The following is an 18,012-nucleotide window of genomic DNA, read 5'->3' as shown; positions in this document are numbered from 1 at the left end:
CGTGACGCTGCTGCTGGGCCCCCACGGCTGGGTGGAGCACGTGGACAACGGCGTCAGGTAGGAGCCGGGCGCGCCGGCCGCCGCTGCCGGCCGCGGCGCTGCGCCCACCGCGYGCGGCGCCTCTCCTAGGTACGCGTTCGACGTCACCAAGTGCATGTTCTCCCCGGGGAACATCACGGAGAAGCTGCGGGTGGCCTCGCTGCCGTGCGCCGGGGAGGTGCTGGTGGATCTCTATGCAGGTRATGCCTCGGGGTGCACGGGCGTTTTGCAGGGCAGGCCCACACACAGATAGCAGGTGCTCGTGGGACCCACACCATTAATTGGGCGTTGAAAAATCACCCAGTTCAGCAAATATTTTGCCATCAAGCTTCATCCAAAAGCTCTCAGCTCACCTGGTGCYGCTGCCCCTCCTGCATCCCTGCTGCTGTTTGGGCTCACTAGGTGACCTCTGGGCTTAGGCTGTGCGCTGCTCACAGGAATCATTTCCATCCCAAGAAAAGACTTTCCCTGCTTTATAGCACTGGATATTGCTTCTGGGAAGCTTGTATAGATGTCCTGAGTGTGTGCCAGGTGTGACAACCTTCTGTGATAACAGACGCGTGCAGCAGGTTGTGACTGCTCCTGTGAGATGACTGGGGAGATGGTGTCAGGCTTTTGTGTGTGGGGAGAGCTGCTGTTTTACGTCTGGGGAAGCTAATGTTTCCAGTTGGTGCCATGTGAAGGAATGCGGCACTTGCAAAATTGCCCTCGATTCATTACAATAAATGGTAGAAGCAGAGCAGGGCCAGGCAGATCTTAAACTAACAGGCAAAGACTGGTCGTAAAATAAATTGGTGAGCAAGTGAACGTTTTTCAAAACTGATTTTGATTTGTGGGAGAACAAAAAGCCATTTTATGGCTGTTTCTCCTGCAATTTGTCCCCTTCTGACCCAGCGCAAAGCAGATGTGTAGGGAGCCAGGCAGATAACCCCGTGGCCGAGCYGCGGAGCCGGAGCGAGGCCTGTGCCCGCAGCATCCGCGTGCCCTGGTGCCCGCAGGCATCGGCTACTTCACGCTGCCGTTCCTGGTCCACGCGGCGGCCGCCTTCGCCCACGCCTGCGAGTGGAACGGGCACGCCGTGGAGGCGCTGCGCCGCGGCCTGGCGCTCAACGGCGTGCAGGGCCGCTGCCGCATCCACCGCGGCGACAGCCGGCGGGTGAGCGGCGCCGCGCGGGGCCCCTCCGCCCGCCGCGCCGCGCCGGCCCCGCTCACCGGCCCTCCCGCCACAGCTGCGGCTGCGCGACGTCGCCGACCGCGTCAACCTGGGGCTCCTGCCCAGCTCCGAGGAAGGCTGGCCCGCGGCCTGCCGCGTGCTCAGGAAGGACACGGGCGGYGTGATGCACATCCACCACAACGTGGAGGCTCTGCCCGCGCCCTCCAGGGCACGGCGCGAGGACRGGGAGCACCGGGAGGACACGGAGCGGCGGCAGCACCCGGAGGACACCGAGCAGTGCGGCGCGGGGACGCGGGCGGCCCGGGGGCGCCCCGAGTGGTGGAGCTGGGCAGAGGCGGCCGCCGGGCGCATACGGGCGCTGCTGGAGGAGCTGCACGGGCGGCCCTGGAGCACCAGCATCCTGCACATCGAGGCGGTCAAGTCCTACGCACCCCACGTGCACCACGTCGTGCTGGACCTCGAGTGCCGGCCCACGCTGCCGCCGTAGCTGGCCGAGGGCCTTGGCACGGCTCGAGGTTGGGGAAAGCGGATCCAGGTGCTGCACGTGTTTTTATGCTGGAAACAGGATTGTTCATTTCACTTTTTTCTTACTTTTTTTGCATAAATGAGGACATTTGCCAGCTCTGTAGTCCGTGTGCAGTCAAAATGTAAACACCAGAGCAAGCGGTGGGTCCTGCTGGGTGACACTGTGTCTCGGGGCAGCGGGTGGGGAGGTTTTWGCTTGGGGGCCTTTGCTTGGCTGCCCTGTCCTCAGTCCTGTGCATGCCCAGAGCCCTGCACGAGGGGCCTGGGGAGGCCTGAGCTCTGCGGGGCCATTTCCATTCTCATCCTGCCAGGTCTGTGGCAGCTCCGCTCGCTCCTCGGTGTCCTCATGGCATCAAGGACTCTGCTCAGCTTCCTCTGCTCCGCTCGCTTTGCTCTTGTGACCCTCCTCGCTTGCACATTTGCTGCTTTGCAAGTTCATTTGCTCCTGGGCTTGCAGAGGGAGCGACGTGGGAAGTGACCCTGCGGGCTGCTCGTGCAAGGTCTCCGCAGCCGCGTGCAGCGCGGGGGCTGCCCGAGCTGGATGCCCTTTCCATGCACGGAGCAGCTCCCATTGGGCTCTCCTCCCACGTGCCGGCCCTGACTCCAGCGGCGCAGCTCGAGCAGCGGGTGCAACCGCRTCCTGGCATCGCGGCAGAGGTTGCTCCCTGCTGCCTCTGCGTCCCAGGGGGAGAGGCCACGTCCACGCTGCGCCCCACGCCCCACGCTGCGCCCCACGCCTCTCCGCTGCCCGCGCAGTTCCGTGTTGCCGTGCAGCTGGGCCGCATTCCTGGTGTGGGCAGCGCTGCTGGACGGCGCTGCTTGTGGGACTCTGCCGTGCCAGGGCAGACGGGCTGCGCRCGGACAGGGTCGGGACCAGAAACAGCACCGGGCTCTGGGCCGAGCTGGGTGAGTGGCCGGGCCGGGGGGGCAGCCCCCTCGACTGCCGCGGGGCCCTGCGGGACGGGCAGGCGCCGTCCCGGGGCCCGCACCACGCAGCCGGTACCGGGGCGGGGGGGTGGCCAGGACCAGGGACGCCCCCCGGCGCCGCCCCCGCGCAGGTACGGCGGGCGCGGCCCCTTTAAGGAGCTGGCACCGCCCGCCCCGCGCTGTCGCCGGGCCGGAGCCGCGCAGGTACCGAGCCGGTACCGGGGTGTCCCGCGCAGGTACCGGGGGGCCCCGCGCCGCCCCCGGGCCCCTCCCGCCGCCGCGGGGCCCGCCCCGCTCTGCCCGGCTCCCCCCGTGCCCCCCCGGCCGGGGCTCCCCTCTCCCCAGCGCGGGACACGGAGAGCGGGCGGCGCCGCGATCCTCGTCGGGGCGGCCGCGGCCGTGCGGSGAGCGGCGCTGCTGCCGCCCCCTCGACGTGACCCCCCTGCCAGGTGCCGGGCTCTGCCCCCGGGTCGGCTCCCTGTAGAAGCGGCTCCCAGAGCGCTGCCCGACGCCCGCGCGGGGCACGGGGGCTCTCCAGGTGCCCGGCGCTGCCTGGATCCAGCGGGAAGGTGGACGCGGCGGTGCCGGATCCGTCCTGCGCAGGTGGCAGGGAGGGAACGGCCTGGCAGGGTGGTGCTCTCCAAACAGGAGGTTTCAGCTCCGGACCGGGAGCCTTATCTGCGGCGGGAGGCTGTGTTTGCGGTGTGACAACAGGCTGCCGCCGCGGCAGCCCGGGCGCCGGCGAGCGGAGCTGGGAGGGACAGGAAGGGCGCTCCCGGGAGCCGCCGGAGCGGGGACTTCCTGCAGGAGCAGGAGCTGGAGCAGGAGCCCGGCGGGCAGGCGGGCGGGAGGCAGCCCGGGACGGTGCAGCCGGCCGCGCCGGTGCGGGACGAGCTGCAGAGCGGCCGAACCCGCTCCTGCCCCGCGAGCGGGGCTGCCGGGCGCGCGGGGCCGGGGCGGGAGGTGCCTGGCTGGGAACCGGCGCGTGGGTGCAGCCGGTCCGATGTCAGCCCCACGGGAGCTGCTTGGGCTTCCAGGCCTGCTCCTGGAGCGTTCCTGCTCCAGCCGAGCTGTTGGGCAGGGAGGAGCTGCCTTCCCTGCCGCTGCTCCGGAGGGTCCTGCCGAGGGGCCCGGGCATCGCTGTGCCGGGCGGTGCTCACGGCTGTCCTTGCTCCCAGCACAGACGTCTCCAGCTGCTCCTGTTGAGGGCCAGCGGCTGCGGAGCGAGCCATGTCGGAGGCAGTGGATCTGTCCTTCCTGTCCGACGCCGAGAGGGAGCTCATCCTGCAGGTCCTGCAGCGGGATGAGGAGCTCCGCAAGGCGGAGGAGAGGAGGATCAGGTGAGATGCCGCCCTGCGCGGTGGGAGGGCCGTGCTCGGTGCGGTGCCGCGCTCAGCGCCCCGGCGTTCGTGCCCGAGCAGGCGCCTCAAGAACGAGCTGCTGGAGATCCGTCGCAAGGGCGCCAAGCGGGGCAGCCAGCGCTACAGCGAGCGCACRTGCGCCCGCTGCCAGCAGAGCCTGGGCCGCGTGAGCCCCAAGGCCAACACCTGCCATGGCTGCAACCACTTGGTGTGCCGCGACTGCCGGGCCTACGGCCCCAACGGCTCCTGGCGCTGCAAAGTCTGCACCAAGGAGGCGTGAGTACACGGCACCACAGGTCCCTTCTGCTCCTCCTGGCCCTTTCCTCTTCCTGGTCACCCCGGCTCGTCAGTTCCTGTGCTCCTGTTGGGCYCTTGTCCCTCCCTGCAGGACGGTTGTCCCTGCTGCAGTTTATCCGTGCTCTCCTTCGGGTGGATGCCCTTCACAAGTGGTTGGAAAGCTGGGTCAGATCCCATTCTTGGGTGTCCTTCCTCCTCTCCTTGCTGCTCTTCACCCCTTGACTCYATGCATCTCCCCCATGTCCCTTGCCCAGCTTGTGTGTCAAGCACCCCAGTTTTTCTCCCCTTTGCCCCAGCTCCCCATAACCCCCCTGCCTTGGGCCCAAGGTCTTCCCTGGCGCAGCACCTAGGCCGTGCTCAGCCGTGCACTGAATGTGCCGGTTTGTCTCAGCCTGCTTCCACCAGCGYGGGCAGCTCCAGGCTGCTGCAAGGCGCTGGGGACAGCCCCTCACTGCCCCCCATTCCGCAGAGAGCTGAAGAAAGCGACGGGTGACTGGTTCTACGACCAGCGGGTCAATCGCTTCGCCAACCGSCTGGGCAGCGACCTTGTGCGGCTGTCCCTGCGGTACAAGGCTGCAGGTAGGGGCTGTTGGCGAGGGGGGGCRAGAAGAGCCGTGGGGGTCTGCGTGGGGTCGGCTTCACCCGCCGCTCCGGGCGGCCCTGCTTGCTCCTTCGGGCTCCTGTCCCCTTTCAGCCAGCAAAAGGGAGACCGTGGGGCAAACCCTCCTCCAGAAGGCCCAGCTCAGCGATGCCAAAAGCTCCTCTGCAGCCCAGCAGAAGAGCCCCCAGGAGCCAAGGAAGGGGCCCAGGTGAGGAAGGCCTGTTCTGTGGGAGCCAACAGGGAGCTGTTCCTCAGGCTTGTCCTCACCCCATCTCCTCCTCCTTCGCTGCTCCTCTCTCAGGGCTTATGGGGAAACAGAGCAGATCCATGGGTGCATTTCTGTTGTCCCTCATGCTCCTGCCGTCTGCTACGGGAGCGAAGCTGGCACCGTGCTCTGGTGATTCAAGGAGGCTCAGACTGGCCTCCTTGCCAGACAGGACATACCTGTGGTTTTGTTTGTCTGCAGTTCGTTTCCCGATGCCTCAGACCCTCGGGATGGCAGGAGTGACACAGAGTCTGTGGAAAACATGAGCCTGGACAGCTACAGAGCCAGCACTGGTGGCGCAGGGGGCACCTGCAGGTAAGGAGCAACCTGGGCAAGGTCTGGGCTCTTTGCCTGTGGCAATACAGCTCTGGCTGAGAACGAGCGCCTTCATCTGAAGGGTGTTTTTGTCTGATCGGCTCCTTGCGGCRCTGAGCGTTGCCTTGGGCAGGCAGGGCCCCTGCTCCCCGGGCTGGGATGCTCCAGCCTCGCTCGCAGGGCTGCTTGGGGCGTGTTGACAGAGAGCATTTCCCAGCCAATACGTGGTTTCCAGCAGTGCTGCTCCGGCTCCCTGCTGGGCTGAGATGGATTATTTCTCCACGGTGTCTGCAGGAGGAACTCTCTGGATAAAGCTGCTCCCAGCAGAGAGGGAAAACAGGTCCCTGCGCCAGCAGGATCTGCTGCGTCCAGTCTGACCCTCCCTGTGCGCTCCAGACACGCGCTCCCCGCTGCCGACGGACGGGTGCGTGTCGCTGCTCTTCCAAGGCTCCATCCCGTGGGATCTGGGCCTGGGAGCTGGGTCCTGCTCCCTCCAAAACAGCAAAGCTTTTCCCTCTTAGGAGGCTTCTCTGGGAAGCCGAAGCAGCGTGTTGGTGGATGAGCGTGAGCCTATATTCAAGAAGAATCCCCGGAGGGTCGTGAGACCTGCGGGTGAGAGCACTGAGGAGGAGACTTGTGAGCTGCCCTATGTAGGGGAGGACAGCCAGGTCTCTTTGGGATGTGTTGTGATTCTGGTGCAAATGTAAGAGCAGCTTATATCTGGGACATATATATATATTTTATATGTGTATATATTTTACATATATATGTATTATAAGGGTAGTTCCTTGCAGTGAGGGCTCAGTGGGGTATGCCCGTCTTGTAACATGTATCCTGGCCCTGCCTTCCCACCTCCCATGCAGAATACACCAAGTCAGTGATTGACCTGCGCCCAGAAGACTTTGTGGGGCAAAGCAGCTCTCTGGGAGACAGGAGCAAATCGGTGCCTGGCCTCGCCACAGAGCTGGTAAGACCCCTTGGGGCGCTGCGAGTGTGAGGCAGAGAGGCTGCCGGCCTCCAGCAGCCTCCCTGGTGCTCCCTGCGTGGGTGGCTTGTCCCTCGTGGCAGGACGAGGAAGAGGAAGACATCGATAACCTGGTGGAGATCCATCGGCAGAGGGTGGCCCGGGGCAGCATGCGCAGCGGTGCGTCCTCGGTGAGTGTCCCTGTCCTCGTGGTGCGCCGGCAAGGAAGCGTGGAGAAGGGTGGCTGCAGGCTGGGGCATGGGAGCAAGAGAKCTGGGCACAGAGGTGTGGTCCCTTTCCATGGGATTTAAATTATGGAGGCCCAGCTGCTTTCCGTCGAGCCTGAGTATGAAAGGAAGACTCTTGGTCACCAACTACAGCCCAGGGGTGTTGGCACTGGGTCCAGAGAGGGACTGGGACCTGCTGCTGTGTAGAAGAGGCCTTGGGTACAGAGCYTGGCAGTGTTGGGGACAGGGCTGCTGAGGAGAAAGCAGGGGACGCTGAAGCTGYGCAGGTTCGAGCTGCTGTGTCTTCCAGAGCACGCTGGGGAGCATGGTCAGCATCTACAGCGAGGCGGGCGACTTCGGGAACATCGCCGTCACCGGGGGAATCTCCTTCTCCCTGAGCTACGAGCAGAAGACGCAGACCTTGTTCATCCACGTGAAGGAGTGCCGCCAGCTGGCCTAYGGCGACGAGGCCAAGAAGCGCTCCAACCCGTGAGAGCTGCGTGGACAGGGGGGACAGGCTGCTCCCGGGGGGACAGGCTGCTCCAGGGTGTCCCGGGAGTGACAAGGGGGGGCGGTTGGTGAGGCAGGMGGTCTGGGATCATTCTGGGGATCGAGGGGATGAGGCTGTTCTGGGAAGCCCCCAGTGAAATGCTCCTGCTCCTCCCTCTAGGTACGTGAAGACCTATCTCTTGCCTGACAAATCGCGACAAGGGAARCGCAAGACAACCATCAAACGCAACACCATAAACCCCCTGTACAACGAGCTGCTGAAGGTAAGTGGAGATGGGCTGGAGGAGGGATGTGACTGTATCCAGGCCCCTTCTTCCACTGTGTTGAAGTGGAAGACTGGACAGTCACCTGGCCCCTGGGGACACAGAGTGRGCTGCTGTGCAATAAACTGCCCTCTGCATCTGACCTTGGTTCCACCTTTGTTCCCCTGGCAAAGAGGGAACAGCCTCCTGCTCCAAGGCTGTGGCCACCAGCAAGGAATGAGCTCCAAACCCAGAGCAGGCTCTGTGCCCAGGCACTGGGCCCCAAAACCTGGAAAACTCCATTCTGGGCTGGATCACCGCTTCCCTGCCACTGTGCTGTCCAGGCCGGGCCTCCGTGGTGGTGTGGAGGCACAGCTGAAGCTGTTAACTTGTCTCTCTCCCAGCCTGTGTTCCTGGCTCTGCTGCCATTCCCCAGAGCTGCTGACCTTGCTGTTCAGCCCRCCAAGCTGCTCTTGCTTTTCCTTGGGAAAGGCTCCTTGCTGCAAGGCTCTTGCAGTCTTACAAGTCTTGCAGAAGCAGAAGGAAGCAGCAGAAACATCTGGCATTTTGCATTCCCTTTGCATTCCTGGTCCCTGCCGCGGCTGGCACGGGCCGTGTGGGAAAGGCTCCTTCCCCGTGCCCAGCCACGCAGAGGCAGCACATCGCTGAGGTCAAGCGCTCTCTGCAAGGAAGGAAGTGGGCACAAGAAGGCACAGTTTGGTTTCCAGTCTCTTGTGGCTCAAGGTCCACAGCCCCTGAGCTTGCTGAGAGCTCTGCCTGACCGCCTGGGGCTTAGTGGGCTCACAGGGTTTGCTTGTGGTAGGAAGGAGGTGGTGGATGAGTGCTGCAAATCCTACCCCGGCTCTGCATGGGCGTTGAGGATGGCTTGTCTGGAGGACATGTACTGTCCCAGTGAGGGCTGCTGACCTCYTCAGCAAGCTTGAAAAAGATCTTCTGTGCACCTCAGGTGCCCCTCAAGGCTTCCTCCCTCTGTTTGGGCACCGTGAGCTCTCTGCAGTGCCYGCTGTGCACTGACACGCAGGCACGCCAAGTCTGGGCCTCCTGGCATTGCCTSCTGCGAGGAAGGTGCCAGGAGGCAGCAGTCCAGGTGCTGTGTACGAGCCCAGGAAAGGTGGARCAGCAAAGCCTGAGGGCACCATCCCCCTTGGGTCTTGGGGAAAGTCTGAGCACAGACCTRGAAGCTCTCACTGAATTACCTTTGTATTAATAATAAATAATTTTTAAATGTTTTTATTTTCTCTCCTGTCTCTTTTCCCAGTATGAGATTAATAAGTCCCTCCTGCTCGCAAGGACACTGCAGTTCTCAGTCTGGCACCACGATCGCTTTGGCCGAAACACCTTCCTGGGGGAGGTGGAGATCCCAATGGACTCCTGGAACTTCGACAGCCAACTGGAGGAGTTTCTCCCCCTGCATGGCAAGGTACTGCCCTGGTAGACATAGCATCTACTTGCCTGCACCAGCCTCCCTTGTGGGACTCCAGCAGGGAGGAGAGAAGCTCCCAAGACTTTGCTGCCTGCAGCTGCTGTAATAGGGGTTTCTCACAAGCCTCTGTCCTTTGCAGTGCCCTTACTGTGTCCTGCTGCGTGCCCTGAGTGGGCAGAGCCTGAGTGTTGCTGCAAGGCGTGAGCCAAACAAAGCTGTGGAGAGGTGAAGGCCCTGGCCCCCATAGCAGCACTGTTGGAGTAAAGGAAGCAGAGCTTGTCCGAGTCTGGCTTCCCTTCTCCATGCATCCCAGTGGGGTGTCAGATATTGTTATGCTGCGTCCTTGGCTTCTCCCCAGCTGCAGCTCTTTCCCTCTCCCTCAGTATGGAAGAATCTAAGCCAGTTTTGGGGAAGCAAATGGGGGATTTGTTGGATTCAGCGTCCTGTTGGGGGCTGTGGAACAGGGTAGCAAGAGGCTGTGCTGTGTATTGTGTATGTGGTATAGCTGGTTTGCAACAGCAGATGCTTCTGCTGCTGGARTTATTTAGCAGACTGGTTTTCTTGAGTAGCTTGGGTGTTCTAACCTCAGCCTTTGCTCTGCCAAGACTCGAGCAATTTGCGGTGGCTGAGCTAAATGGGGTTTCCCAAGGGATGTAGTCAAAACAGCATCCCAGAGGAGCTGGTTTCTCAGTCTGATCTGGTATTACTAGAGCAGCTCTGCAGACATTTGTGCTGGCTGAGCTGTCTCTGGAAGAATCCAAACCTTTTGGCCAGGCATGGGGAGCTTTCTCCATTCACTTGGCTTCTCTGATAGTGGTGTAATGATCCACCATTTGCGTCTTTGCAGATTGGCACCGATGCTGCTGGCCTCCACCAGTACAAAGGGGAGCTGGTTGTCTCCATGAAGTACATCCCATCTCCCAAGCATCCTGGGGCTGGGAATGGCAGGAAGGGTGAGTGGTGGAGCGCTAAGATCTCTGCATGTCCTGGGGTTGTTTGTTGCTCTCCACTACCCCCCTCAGAAAATTCACGTCTCCAAACACCAAGCAGCCTTATAGGAACTGCTCATGGCCACGCAGGATGCTGGTTCCRGGTGGACTTCTTGGGTTCTAGCACTTCAGTTTTCTTTTATGAAACATGTGCAAGATGCTGGCTGCTCTGGGTCACCACAGGCTTCAGTGTGGGTCCAGAGTTTTCCTGCATCTGCACTGGGTTTGCAAGCACTGTTCCCTGTACTGAGGTGAAGTGTCAGGCCCTGTCTYGAGTGACTCTCTGCCTTAATAGCCAGGGCCAGCTTGGGAGGAAGCAGGGGGAGTTTTCCTGTGGTCTGTAGCTGCCTTGGAGGTGAAGGCCATTCTGCAGGACCCTTCAGGAAGGAAGCTGTGGTCAAACTTGGGGTTAATCCAATCTTGCTGTGCTGGGACTCTTGCAGGTAAAACCGGGGAAGGTGGTGAGCTCCAGGTCTGGATCAAAGAAGCCAAGAACCTCACAGCGGTCAAATCCGGGGGGACCTCAGACAGCTTTGTGAAGGGGTGAGTGTGGGTAACATGCTGGAAAGTAGAGAAGTAAGTAAAAGCATTGTAGTCCTTGACTGCGTCCCAAGGCTCTTTCTAGATCTTTTATGGAGATTTATGGGAAACAGATGATTTCTCCATTGGCTCCCCTCTGTGTCTGTGCTTTCAGTTTGAAAGTCACTGTCTGCAGGTCTCTTCCTGGAGCCAAGGAGCTCTTAGTAGTAYGTTCTTGGGTGTTAGCCACAGGAGAGCTGCTCTTTGGGCTTTGTAAGCTCTGTGGCTTGTTTGCTATGGCRAATATGAGGGTCCCCTTGCAGCAGACATGAGATGGATGTGCCCTTCCCATGGCCTTGGCTTTCTACCTAGGCTARCAGGTCCATGAGCCAGAAGTGGGTCCTCAAGGAGGACCATCCAGTTGTCTTAGCTGAGGTCACTCTTACAACCAGACAGCTGTAACTTGGGTTGTGCCGAGGCAAGAGGGATCTCCTGTGGGGCTCCAGTGTTCAGGCTGCTTTGTTGGTCCTGCCTRTAGATAAATGCAGGGGCAGGTAGAACAACCTGTCCTCCCGAACACTTAGTTTGATGAGCTGCCTAAGAGGTTGGGGCAGAGACAAAGGGCCTTCCAGGCCATGATGCACCATCTTCTTGGGCCACCCTGGGGGCAGTGGGACCCAGGCCTGGTCCTTGTGGGGCTGAGCATAGTTGCCGTGGCTCCTGAGGGAGAAGGCTGTTGTAGGGGATGCCAACTCTGAAGGGATTGTTTCCTCAGCTACCTCCTGCCACATAAAAACAAGGCCTTCAAGAGGAAGACTCCTGTGGTGAAGAAGAGCCTGAACCCTCATTACAACCACACCTTTGTCTACAATGGCATCAACCCCGAGGACCTGCAGCACATCTGCCTGGAGCTGACAGTCTGGGACCGGGAGCCGCTATCCAGCAATGACTTCCTGGGAGGCGTTCGCTTGGGTGTGGGGAATGGTGAGGACCCCTGGGGATGCTGCTCTGGAGAAAGATGTGGGATCTGTAGTGGGTTATAAGGGCATGAGTGAGGCTAAAGCCTGCAGTCTTGATGGCAGACGGAGATGTCCCAAGTAGTGGGTGGTCTCTCAACCCTTTAGGATGAACATCCTTGCCTGGGCCTGCATTTCTGCCGTAGGGAAGCTGTTCCTATGCAGAGATTTAGGGTAACCCCTCTGTCACCTTTCTCCAAGGCATGAGCAACGGGCAAGCTGTGGACTGGATGGACTCCACAGGCGAGGAGCTGAACCTGTGGCAGAAGATGCGCCAGTACCCAGGCTCGTGGGCAGAAGGGACGCTCCAGCTCCGTTCCACCATGGCGAAGATGAGGCCCTAGACATGGGCACGGGCACCAGGACTGACCCTACAGCTCCAGGCGCTCCAGGGCTGTGGGCACAGCATGGCCAAGGGCCAAGGCCAGAGCCAGACAGAGGGGCCAGGCTTATTTTATTTTTTTTTTCCATATTTTAATAAACATGACTTTCTCTCTAAACAGGCTTGGACAGAAAGGCCTCTTGCGGTCAGTGTGTTAAGTTAAAGGGAGTGAATTAAAGACAGAATTTGAGTCCTTGTGGACTTTTTTTTTCTTTCTCCTTTTTTCCTTCTCCTGGCAAAGTGCTCTGAACTGTGTGTTTCTGTTTTGTTTTGTTTCCTCCTCCACCTCCTCCACTCGCTTTTGTTTCACAATCTGCTCCCTCAGGGTCTTCTCCACCCCCCTGCTGTGGGATGCCACAGCCCCAAGGTCACTGAGCCAGAGGCCCCAGTGCCTGGCCCTGGCTCTGGGGCCTGGAGGGCAGCGGTGCTGGTGTCCTGCTGGATAGGACAGGCAGGATCCAGTGCTGGGTGCGGGGCTGAGCTCTGGGCTCTACCTGAGGCAACGCAGGGGTGAGGAAGGGTGACGCTCTACAGGTTCCYAAGCCCCTTGGCCCTGTTTTTGCGCACAGACTTAAATTTCTGGAGTGCTCCTAGCCCTGAGTTTTTATACAAATTTATTCACATGATGTTAACGTGCTACTGCCAGAACAGTTCCCAGGAAGAGCTGGGTGGGAGGCGAGGCGCAGTGGCGGGCGCAGGCCCTGCTCTGCACGAGGGGGTTTGCRCACTGGAGGTCTGGCTCTGCCCTCTGAGCGTGGGGACATCTGCTTTTAATAAAGGCTTCCCGCTGGGGCTGTCTCCATCAGGACTGTGGCGGCACTGGGACTGACCCCTGGGTGCTGAGGGAGCCGGTTGGAGCCGTGTATGGGGTGAAGCTGCTGCTGAGGTGCCTGTGCCATCACCTTGCCCCAGGGCAGCTCTAGCTGGGCTGGAAATGCATGGGCTGTGGTTGCTCCTCACACGTGACACCCACAGAGCTGCCCCAGCCTCTCCTGGTGCTCCTGGCCACGTGTGGTGGGGACGGAGACAGTGCATGGTCCTGCCCTGCCCGGGCCTGGCTCCCCTGCCCCCGGCGTCCTTGCACCCTGCTCCTCCTCTACAGCGGGCGACTACAGAAGCAGAAAGTAGTCCGTTCCGCGGGGCTGGGCGGGCGGGAGGCTCCCCGCGCCGGCGCCTCACTCGCAGGCGTCCCCGCTCTGCGCCCGCTGGGCCGTCTCCTGCTGGCTCAGCAGGTAGGTGTCGATGAAGTCGAAGAGCTCGTCAGGGCTCACGGGCAAGATGTAGCGCTCGCGGTCGGTGCCCGATTTGTCCAGCAGCACCACGTTGAAGTGGGAGCGCGTGAGGTGCAGGAATTGCCTGTGGGGGGAGGAAAGGGGGTCAGTGAGGAGCAGGGGGGTGTGGGTCACCCCCAGTTCAGGTGCAGTGCATCAAGGGTGTCCTAATGAGGGATGGGACCCCCCAGCACCACAGGGACAGGGCATCCTGAGACCTGGGCTGCCATGAAGCTAGACGTGAGCCCTGCATCTTGCTACCCGCCGAGACTACACTACAGGAGTCACCCCAAAAGACCACCGTGGTCCCCCCGCCCAAGATCCCCGTCAAGCACCCTCTGGGTTCTCCATACCTGGCTGGACCACCCTCCATACCTGAGCTCCTCGATGATGCCCGCGGAGAGCTGGTGCTCGCGGATGCGGCCCACCTCGTGTGGGGGCTGCCCCACCAGCTCCACGATGGTGACGTGCCGCAGGTCCAGCCCGCACGTGGCTTGCTGTGGTGGCGGACACGGGGACAGTGGGGTGAGCGGGCGCTGGTGGCCACATGGGGTGGCCACATGGGGTGGCCATGGAGCCTCACCTGCAGCATGGCGATCTGCATCTTGTAGTAGCGGTTGGCGGGGTCGGGGGCCGAGACGACGAGGAGGCGGCGCTTCTCGTAGAACTGATCCAGCAGGCTGGCGGCCGAGTTCACCTCCGTGTTGATCTGCATGGCTGCGGCGAGGGGCGGGTGCAAGGAGAGATCCCCCCTCCCTCCCGGACCCATCTCCGTGGGGTACTACCCACCCCCGGGCACGTGCGCCCCCGTGCCCCGTCACTCACGCGCGCAAAGGGGCTGCGAGCCCGTCCACTGCTGGCTGGACTGGCAGACGCGCAGCGGGGTGCCCTGGCGCTCGTAGCCGCCGTCGCACAGGTACTCGCACGTGGCCCCGTAGTTGTTGCCGGCCGACGTGCAGGAGAGGTAGCCGTGCTGCGGCGGCTTCAGCACGGGGCAGCGGCGCACTGCGGGGCGGCACACGGTGTGAGGGGCTGGCGCCGTGGCGTGGGGCACGCGGGGCCCCGGGGTGCCCCCTTCACCTTGCACGCGGATCCTAAACTTGCAGCTCGCTCGGTTGTACGCCTGGTCGTGGGCCGTGTAGCGGACCACGTGCTCCCCTTCGGGCAGCTCCGAGCCCGGCTCGGGGCCCCGCAGCGTCACCCTGCGCCCACAGACACGGGTTCCTCGGTCAGGGCCCTGCCAGGGCTGCTGAGGCCGGGGCGCTGGTGGTGCCGCCGCGGCGCTCACCGCTTGATGATGCCGTCAGCAGAGTCCTTCACGCGGGGAGGGTCCCAGTACACCGTGGCTGTCAGCTTGCCCGGCTCCGCGATCCGCTCGCGCGAGTCAGGGCAGCGGATCCTGGGCGGCTCAACATCTGCCCACGGAAGGAGGGGAAGATGCTCAGAGGAAAGAGAGGCAGGGAAAGCAGAGTGCCATCCCAGTGCGATCCTGGTGCTGGGCCACCAGGCTCCATTCCAGAGCTGGGCACCTATCCGAGCTCCGGGGGCAGCAGCCCCTCATGAGGGAGCAGGGAGGAGGCYGGCAGGCTGGGATTTACCTACACAGACCGGCTCGCTGCCGCTCCAGCGCCCGTCCTCCATGCACGTGCGGCTCCGGTCGCCCTCCAGCTGGTAGCCGGGCAGGCAGGTGTAGTCGCAGCGCGAGTCCATCTGCACGCCGGCCGAGCACGCGTAGGAGCCCCGCAGCAGCCCCGGCAGCACCGGGCACCGGATTTCTGCAGCGGAGGGAGCAGCGAGGGCAGCAGGGGAGCCGCGAGGGCGGCGCGGGGGGCCGGGGAGGGCCGCGCAGACACTCACGTCGGCAGTAGGCCATGCCGGACCAGTGGCGGCTGGGCAGGCACTGCACGGCGCTGCGCCCCACGAGGCGGTAGCCGCGGGCGCAGCTGAGCTCGCAGCGYGTGCCCAGGCTGCTGCGGTAGGCGCTGCCGCGGGGCGAGTAGCACGTGGCCTCGCCGCGGTACACGCTGAGCGTGGCGCACCACTGGGGCACTGCGGGGGACGGGGGCTGAGCGGGGCCCCGCGCCGCCGCCGCCGCCGCCGCRTCCCCCCGCCGCGCCGCTACCTCGGCGGTAGTCCAGGGCGGGCTCGCCCGCCGGCTCCTCCACCGCGAGCACCTCGTTGGCCTGGCTCTCCGCGTAGTAGCCCGAGCCTGCGTGGGGGGAGAGCAGAGCGGGGGGCTGTGCCCGGTTTGGCAGCGCTGGTGCTGTCTCCCCTGACACGGCGGCCGCCGCTACATTCCCCAGCACTGAGCTCACATTTCCGCCGGGTTTCCGCCGCAGCAGCCCCCCTCCCGGCTCCCCTGCGACTGGGGAGCGCTCCCCACTCCGGCCCCGGGCAACAGTTTTCCTTTCGCCAGGGAAAGGGGGGCCGGGCGCAGCGGGAGCCCCACGGCAGCCTGCCCTGGCAGGACGCACCTCCTTTTCCCCTACAACTGTCTTAGAAAAGAGGAATATACACATACATATGCATATGCATATACATATACATATATATATATAAATGCATAAGCTGAGACCAGTCCAACCAGCAGCCCCTCCGTCACGTGGAGGAAACTTTGCTGCAAATCTTTCCTACATGAGCTCTATGCCGAGCGAATCCCCGCCGCTTCCCACAACCCGCATTGTGTCGCCCACTCATTTCCACAAAGCCTTTCATGCCGCTGTCCTTCCCACGCCGTCCGGCGCCAGGACAGCGGAGCAGCCGCGGGCAGCGGGCCGCACGGCGCCGCCGGGGGGAACCGAACACCCTGCAGCTCGAGGCTGGCTGCTTCCCCGGGGGCGCGGACGTGCCCCTCGCTGCAGAGCTGCTGCTGCATCGCACATATTCCCTCTGCAGGGAGACGGCGACTTTCCACTGCCAGCCTCGGCTGAGCCGGGAGGGCAGCAGCAAGGCCTGGCAGCAGAGCAGGGAGAGGAGGAACGAGCAGGGAGAGGAGGAACGAGCAGGGAAGGGAGAAGCACCCTGCAGAGAGCAGGGAGATGTTTCCATCCCGGCTGAGCCGGGGCCTCCCCAGCCTCAGGACCGGCTGGCAGAGCCAGAGCGCGCTGCCCTGGGGAAGGGACCCCCCGGCTGTGCCTGGGTTTGGGTCTGGGCGCTCCATGCAGCTGTCCCGGCAAACATCTGCCGGCCGATGGCTCCAGCGGGAGTGGGGAGGCAATGGAAAAGTTTAGCCTCCGCGAGCAGTGCCGTGCTGCAGAGGATCCRTATTTGCTCATCCCTGGATGCTTCCCAGGCTCCTCTCCCCCCTGTGCAGGCACTGATGCTCTCCCCTTGCTCCCTGGGGCAAGCCCCGCAGTGGGACGGTCGCGGGCAGCCCCCCCGGGGCAGTGGGCGCCCCWGGATCCTCACGGTGCCCATGCCCCCGCGTGCCGCAGCGCCCACCTTCGTGCCACGTGCAGGACACCAGCGGCGTGAGGAAGACGAGCAGGACGGGGGCGGCCTCCTGCGCCATGCCGGGTCCCCACGCAGGACCCTCGCGCCGCTCGGACGTGCACCTCTCCCGCCTGGCTGCGCTGCCCGCGCTGAGCAAACCTCCTGTCCCGCTCTGCCGCCTATCCCAAACATTCAGCAGGCATGAGTCAGGCCCTTCGAAACGATGACATTGTCAAAATAAGAAATTGCAGGGTTGCCTCATTTTCAATATACCTTCTGCTTTTCTTTCTGAGGCTCTGAAAGTTGTCAGATTTTTCTTTGCRAGCCGGACAGCCAGATGCCTCTTTTCAGGCAAGAAACAGTAGAAGAGCCTCTGCCAGACTCTTGGAACGGGAGCTCCGGAGACAGGAGCCGGAGGACAAAACCGCAGGAATGAGCACCCCTTTTTTTTTCCACCAGTCGAGGGCTGACGAGCGCAGCACTAGCCCAGGCTGAAATGCAACAGCAGAAACCTTGCCACAGACTCGGCAGCTGGAAACGAGCCCCAAGGCAAACTATTCCAGCCGGGGCCCCTTTTCCAGCTGAAATCCAGCTGCTGTCMGGCAGAGCTAATAAAGCGCATTTATTAGCTTTCCCGAGCCCAGCTCTGTGCTGCGGCCCACGGAGCGCAGCAGGAGCGGGAAGAGGAGCAGGATCCGAATAACCGGGCCATGCAGGGGCATGCACGGGACGGGGAGSGGGGCTGAGCGCGGGCAGGTACCGAGGGGCAGCGCGGCTCAGCGCGCTGGCCGTGGGGCCGGGCGCTGCGCAGGGGGCCGATGCGGAGCGCGCTGCGGAAGGGCCCCCAGCGCCGCCCGCTCCGCTCGCCGAGGGGCTCGCGGCGGCCCCGGGCCCGTCGGGGCGGCAGCTCCTACCTGCGGCTCCCCCTCCAGCCGCTGCTCCCGCCGCCGCTGCCCAGATGTGCGCGGAGCCGCCTCAAGGCTGCGCGGCGGCCGCCAGGGGGCAGCGCGGCCGCCCAAGACCCCCCCGCCCCGGCCGCAGCCCCCCCCGTCGGGGAAGGGGGGACCGAGCGGGGACACGGGGCAGGGGACGGGGCTGGGGCACGGGCAGGATGGGGGGGACACGGGGCAGGACAAGAGACGGGACACGGGGGAAACGTAGCAGCGCTGAGGCGCGGGGCAGGACRGAGGGGACACGGGGCAGGACGGGAGGGACATGGGATAGGACTGGGCCACGGGGGGGTTCACGGGACAGGACGGAGGGGACACGGGGCAGCACTGGGCGGACACGGGGCAGCACGGGAGGGACGTGGAGTAGGATGGGGAGACACGATGTACGACGGGGGAACATGGGGTAGGGTGGGAAGGACATGGGGAAACCCGGGGGGTTCCTGGGCAGGACGGATGAACACGGGGCCCGACGAGGGGCACACGCRCCGCCCCAGGGCGGAGCCGCGCGCGCCTTCGGGGCCGCTCGGCCGTTTCCGTGAGTTCTCGGCAACCTTCGGCACCG

General features: G+C 63.2%; 3 protein-coding genes across 3 annotated transcripts in view; 2 read left to right on the top strand and 1 right to left on the bottom strand.

Moving 5' to 3' along the window:
- Positions 1-1,833, top strand: part of TRMT12 (tRNA methyltransferase 12 homolog) — a 2,939-nt gene extending 1,106 nt beyond the window's left edge. The window contains exons 4-7 of the mRNA XM_026035929.1: positions 1-57; positions 130-239; positions 1,038-1,195; positions 1,269-1,833. Coding sequence (XP_025891714.1) covers positions 1-57; positions 130-239; positions 1,038-1,195; positions 1,269-1,700 — 757 coding nt within the window. The 3' untranslated portion in view covers positions 1,701-1,833. The remainder of the gene's footprint in view (positions 58-129; positions 240-1,037; positions 1,196-1,268) is intronic.
- A 654-nt stretch (positions 1,834-2,487) lies between these two features.
- SYTL4 (synaptotagmin like 4) lies at positions 2,488-11,798 on the top strand. Its single transcript, XM_026035970.1, has 17 exons — positions 2,488-2,644; positions 3,844-4,005; positions 4,087-4,302; positions 4,793-4,902; positions 5,018-5,132; positions 5,391-5,504; positions 5,799-5,928; positions 6,026-6,116; positions 6,368-6,471; positions 6,573-6,659; positions 7,006-7,184; positions 7,366-7,468; positions 8,727-8,888; positions 9,739-9,844; positions 10,324-10,423; positions 11,175-11,383; positions 11,617-11,798. Exons 2-17 carry the CDS (start codon positions 3,896-3,898, stop codon positions 11,757-11,759), a joined length of 2,079 nt encoding a protein of 692 aa, XP_025891755.1. The 5' UTR covers positions 2,488-2,644; positions 3,844-3,895; the 3' UTR covers positions 11,760-11,798.
- Positions 11,799-12,283: 485 nt separating this feature from the next.
- Positions 12,284-16,579, bottom strand: SRPX2 (sushi repeat containing protein X-linked 2). Its single transcript, XM_026035983.1, has 10 exons — positions 16,510-16,579; positions 15,191-15,277; positions 14,926-15,117; positions 14,667-14,843; positions 14,357-14,483; positions 14,149-14,270; positions 13,894-14,073; positions 13,652-13,785; positions 13,444-13,565; positions 12,284-13,153 (listed from the first exon to the last, which is right to left on the bottom strand). The coding sequence occupies exons 1-10, from the start codon at positions 16,577-16,579 to the stop codon at positions 12,973-12,975; spliced, it is 1,392 nt and encodes a 463-aa protein (XP_025891768.1). The 3' UTR covers positions 12,284-12,972.
- Between the last annotated feature and the right edge of the window lie 1,433 nt (positions 16,580-18,012).

This window comes from Nothoprocta perdicaria, unplaced genomic scaffold, assembly GCF_003342845.1.
Source record: "Nothoprocta perdicaria isolate Ctin4 unplaced genomic scaffold, notPer1 scaffold_17, whole genome shotgun sequence".
In the NCBI taxonomy this organism is placed as follows: Eukaryota; Metazoa; Chordata; class Aves; order Tinamiformes; family Tinamidae; genus Nothoprocta; species Nothoprocta perdicaria.
This window is presented reverse-complemented; position numbering and strand designations above follow the sequence as displayed.